Source organism: Microplitis mediator, chromosome 7 (assembly GCF_029852145.1).
Source record: "Microplitis mediator isolate UGA2020A chromosome 7, iyMicMedi2.1, whole genome shotgun sequence".
In the NCBI taxonomy this organism is placed as follows: domain Eukaryota; kingdom Metazoa; phylum Arthropoda; class Insecta; order Hymenoptera; family Braconidae; genus Microplitis; species Microplitis mediator.
The window spans coordinates 17214128-17219742 of record NC_079975.1 but is presented as its reverse complement, the minus strand read 5'-3'; the positions used below and the strand labels follow the sequence as shown (position 1 = coordinate 17219742).

General features: G+C 30.5%; 1 protein-coding gene across 1 annotated transcript; it reads left to right on the top strand.

The window, feature by feature from the left end:
- The first annotated feature begins 791 nt into the window (after window positions 1–791).
- LOC130671303 (26S proteasome non-ATPase regulatory subunit 4) lies at window positions 792–5273 on the top strand. The gene is made up of 6 exons (XM_057475105.1): window positions 792–952; window positions 1614–1754; window positions 1828–1939; window positions 3604–3978; window positions 4040–4316; window positions 4952–5273. Exons 1-6 carry the CDS (start codon window positions 927–929, stop codon window positions 5161–5163), a joined length of 1143 nt encoding a protein of 380 aa, XP_057331088.1. The 5' UTR covers window positions 792–926; the 3' UTR covers window positions 5164–5273.
- The last annotated feature ends 342 nt before the right edge of the window (window positions 5274–5615 follow it).

The following is a 5615-nucleotide window of genomic DNA, read 5'->3' as shown; positions in this document are numbered from 1 at the left end:
TACATAAAAATATCTACAATTTGACGGTAAAAAAATACTTAACAATTTTTCAAATCAAATTAACAATAAATTGACATAAAATTTGCCTGAAAATTGACGCCATCTTTTTTCTAGTTAACTTTTGAAGTGAATTTGCATTCTAATTCGGGCAGTAAATTTACGTGAAATTGTAGAGGAAGTTGCATACAAATTGTCGTAATAAACGGAACAGTTCGAAGTTGACGGAAATTTGACGAAAAATTCGAGGAAACTTTTGTAGAATAAACTTTTGCTAAAGCAAACTATGCTATTGGGGTATATATTTAAGGGTGGGCAGTACTAACCGAATTTTCGACTTTTATTTTTCTAATTACGTTTAGAATAATTACGTCACTTGAGTGATGAAAACCTTCCGAAAAAGTTTGTCTTACACATTTTTTCGGAAGCTAAAAAAATTTCTGTAGTAACAATTGATTTATAAATTAAAAGAACAGTAAAATTCAAAAATTCGTTTAGTACGGCCCAGCCTGAAAGTGTGGCTATCAGGGTTTGCTTTTTAACTGTGGCAGACAATTCACCGTTCGATTCAGGGGCCCTGTAGACTTTGTGAAGTTGAATTTGAAAGTTGACACCAATTTGCAGTCAAAGTGGCCATTGAGATTGTAGTGGGGATCAATGAAGATATCCGGGACTTATTGGACAGACACTTATAGGAACTGCACTCAGGTTTGAGTAACGATTCGTTACACGTTTTTATCTCAATCGTGTGCTTACTAAAATCTCCGGTAGAGTTCCTCTATGGCATTCCGATAACCTGACTTACTTTCAGTGCTTTGTTATAGCTCATGCAGTAGTTGTGTCTGGTCCTTTGGAGTTTTTTTTCTATTCATTACACTTCTGTTCTTCACGGCAAAGTATTGCATAGTGTCAAAAAACAAGATTCCAAAATGGTGCTTGAAAGTACAATGATATGGTAAATTTCAAATGATTTAGTTTTATGTTTAGCTTTATTATTAATTATTTATTTAAATTCATCGATATTTATAAAATTAAAAATCACTGTGATAGTAATTTTATTGAATACGTTATTGTTATGGTTAACATTTAAATTTTATCGTGAGTGACACTGCAAAGTTGAACTTGTATGATTATGGAAGTTGTGTTAGTTTTATTTCTTGAAACTTTATTGTTTTAAAGATTTTTTCAGAATTATGAATTCAATTCCAAATTGTAGTTGGGCGAATCAAAATGATCCTGAAATTGACAGACAATCAACGATTTTTGGATTTTTCTCTCAACTTCAACCACAAATCAAAAAATAAAACTAAAAACATGCACATTGAAAAAACTAAAAAAAATTTCGGTGCAATTTTTCAAAATATTTTTTTTTTATAATTTATCATTTTGAAAATAATCTTAAAACGATTAGACGTCGGCTAGTTTCCGTATCATGAATTGAAAGGATTATCTACACACACACACACACACACACACACACACACACACACACACACACACACACACACACACACACACACACACACACACACACACACACACACACACACACACACACACAAATATACGTATATATGTGACTGATTAAAAAAAATCGACTATTTTTTGTTTTTTAGTGTCGACAACAGTGACTATATGAGAAATGGAGATTTTTTACCAACTCGGCTTCAAGCTCAACAAGATGCTGTTAATTTAGTATGTCATTCAAAGACTCGTGCAAATCCAGAAAATAATGTGGGTTTGATCACGCTTGCAAAGTATGTAATTTTGAATTTAAATATAGAACAAACATTTTTCATTTGAAATTTATAACAAAATATTTTCCTACAGTGTGGAAGTACTCGCTACTTTAACAAGCGATGTAGGGCGAATTCTATCAAAACTACATCAGGTTCAACCTAATGGCAACCTCAATTTAATAACTGGCATCAGGATCGCTCATGTAAATATTACATATATAAGTATATATAAACTATAATTTTGATTCAGATGTAAATCAGAGATGAATAATCGGGCCGAATTTATTTTAAAATTGATTTTAATATTTTTATTTGATTTCCTTGTATTAGTGCCGTATATTCCCACGTCGATCTTCTAATATTTTAAATACGAAAATAAATTCTGAATCTAAATCACCTGTCGTACGATATTAAACTAATTTTACTCTGCTTATTAGCGCTTCAAATTGATAAGAAATTTTCTTGTAATGGAAATTCTTCATTTCGATTTAAACAATATTGAAATCATTTTTGAAAACGGCAAGTTGGTTAATGGGACAGTTACAACAAACGGTCAAAACATTATTTTTTTCGTGTTTTTAATTATATTTAACATGTTCTAGAGATAATCTCTTGTATTTTAATTTTTTGCCTATTTTATACACTAGTTTAAAAGCTTAAACGTTTTTTAAACGACTACACTGAAAAAAAAAGTATGTTTCCTCCCAGAATCCAAAGTATTATTGGTTTAGTTTTCGTACAGTAAGTAAACATATTTTTACTGCAAAAAAACCCGATATACTTCCCACAGCAATACCGAGTTTTATTGTCGAACTAAAACTTTATGCTATGTTGCTATATAGCAAATGCCGTGGTGTCTCCAGTGTCTACATACTTATTAGGGTGATCTGTTTGAAACAACTATTTTTTTTTTCACATCCACTTTAAAATATTGTGTAGACCTAAAAAAAAAATTTCCTGATAGTTTTAGCTCTTAATTTTAATTCCAAGTACTTTACATTTGATTCTGAAAATTTCCCATTCGAAATACTTGGGAAAGTTGGGATTTTTCTTTCAATTCTCTATAGCTCAGCTGCATTTAAAGTTATCGGGTCGCCGTTTGCGGGATTTTGTAGGTTATTTAATACTCTTTAAAAGTCTCCTTCGTAATTTGACTCAGACTCTGATTGTTTTTCATGTATTGGTTCTGAAAATCATTTTTAATAATAATTTGGGTTTCTAGTTGATATTCACTAAATAACGAAATGTACAGTAAAAATGCAAATAACGATTTTGTACACGAAAATAATTTTTGCATGAATATTGCCATGTCGTTTATTCTAAAAATTACTCTCAATCGAGTAATCTTGGGCCACTACGACTTTTTACTTTCGAATTATGAAATTTTACTCCTTCGGTGAGTAAAAATCAATCAAATTGATTTTTACTCACAATTACCCGTGATGGCAGCCAACCTCCCCCTAGTCTGAAATCGTCTCGTTTCATCCCTTGTCACACAATATACTATTTTTATGTTAGTTTGTGTTCCACTCAATAGTAGAAATTTCCAGCTAATAAAAAAATTTATTGAGTTGAGAAAAAAACGTTCTCAAACCGAAAAAAAATTTCGTAGCCCAAGAAAATTTTCTTTGTTTAAGGAAGTAGTTTTTTATTGTGGGAATCTACTTTCATTCCGGCTGCCGGATGACATATTTTTTTTTAATAATAACTAATCTGGAAAATTAACCTTAAATTTACAAGTTTGTGAAGAGTGACTTTTCTCATAAATTTATTTTATTATTAGAACAACAATTTTTTCAACTAAGAAAATTCAGAATTTTTATAAAAAAAAATTTCTTCCATGTTTTTTTTTTTTTTTTTCTTACAGTTGGCGCTTAAGCACCGTCAAGGAAAAAATCATAAAATGAGAATTGTAGCTTTTATAGGAAGTCCTATTCTATTTGATGAAAAAGAACTTGTTAAATTAGCCAAACGGTTAAAGAAAGAAAAAGTTAATGTCGATATTATCAGTTTTGGTGAGGAAGCTGTAAATAATGATGTTTTAACATCATTCATAAACGCTCTTAATGGTAAAGATGGTACTGGAAGCCATCTTGTAACTGTGCCTCCTGGCCCACATCTATCAGATGCTTTAATATCGTCTCCAATAATTCAAGGAGAAGATGGCATGGGTGGTCCTGGAATGAGTGGAAATGCATTTGAATTTGGTGTAGATCCTAATGAAGATCCAGAACTAGCATTGGTAAGATATTATGCTTGTACAGAAAATTAAAAATATTTTAAATATTGCATAATGTATTTAGGCTTTGCGAGTTTCTATGGAAGAACAAAGACAGCGGCAAGAAGAAGAAGCTCGTCATGCACAAGTTGCAGAGAGTGAAATTAAGCCCGAAACCGTCACAGAAACACCAAATGAAGAAGTTATGCTTAAGCGTGCATTGGCTATGTCTCTTGAAGGTGCTGATGAAATTACAAGTGCACCAGAGACTGTTCCTACTTCAAGCCATGTTCCAGATTTCGCTCGAATGTCAGAAGAAGAGCAGATTGCTTTCGCAATGCAAATGTCTATGCAAGATCAACGTACGTATAAAATTTTATAATTATTTTTTAGTAATCTCCAGTAATCGATATATTGTTGAAGTTGAGTCAAAACGACTTCAATAACCTTTAATAACTTTTAAAGGAGTGAATTTAGCAAAAATTGTTAAGAGACTTTTTTTGTAGAGCATTCAATTTCCTTTGAGAATGTTTATTGGCTTTTTTTTGGAAACTCATTTTTACATTAATTACAAAATTTCAAAGTTGAACAATCAAATTGTAAAATCATACCAATGTTTAAGGCATTATTATAAGGGAATGGTTCATCTGACAAAAAATTTTAATCAGACCTTTTTGTAGAGCATTCAATTTCCTACAAGAAATGTATTCAAGTCTATTTTGTTTATCTCGATTGTTTGAGAGTTAAGAAACAAAAACCCGCTCATTAAAAAAAAAAAATCAAAAATAGCGATGATACACCTCTTAATATCAATATTAAGGGCTCAAATTTTCACAATCATTTTTTTTTGTCATAAATAATATTTTTATAGTATCGTTGAAAAAAAAATAGTCGACTTTTTTGGCCTAGTATAATATATATAGACTTATTATCTCAAAAAATTAGGAAAGAGTATTTTTAGTAAAATCTTGGAATAAAATTTTTTGGCTTTTTGTAGAAGACTTGGAGCCAGAAAAAGAAGAAGCCATGGAAGTAGAAGATGATTATGTCGCCGTTATGTCTGATCCTGCTTTTCTGCAAACAGTTTTGGAAAGTCTTCCTGGTGTTGATCCTCAATCAGAAGCTGTACGTCAAGCAGTTAATTCCTTGCAGCAAAATAAAGACAAAAGTCAAGATAAAGAAAAAGACTCAAATAACGACAAAAAATGAATAAATAAATATAAAATATCTATTAAATAATCAACATTTATTTGAATTTAAAGTACTTTATATAACTTAATGTTGAAAACAGCAATTAAATTGACATTTTCACAAATAAATCAGTAATTGCATTATTTAGCAATAATATTTTATGTGTAAGTTGATCTGACCATAAAAAAAATAGTCATATGATTCTTTAAATTGATATTGATTCAGTTAATATCTGTTGAGGAAAAAATTCAAGTAACGGAAAGTTTTTAAAGAAAGGGCTTTTTCGAAATTAAGTTGTAATTGTTATATTAAGTTTAATTTTTTGAATAAGATTTTCAATGGCAGTTCGAAAGTAAACAAAAAAGTACGAGGCCATTACCGAAGTCTGGAATTAACCTTGAAACCACTAGTAAGGGGCAAAAATTTCATTGTTTTCGGTGTTATTCAGAGGCACGATATTTACTTCCAGT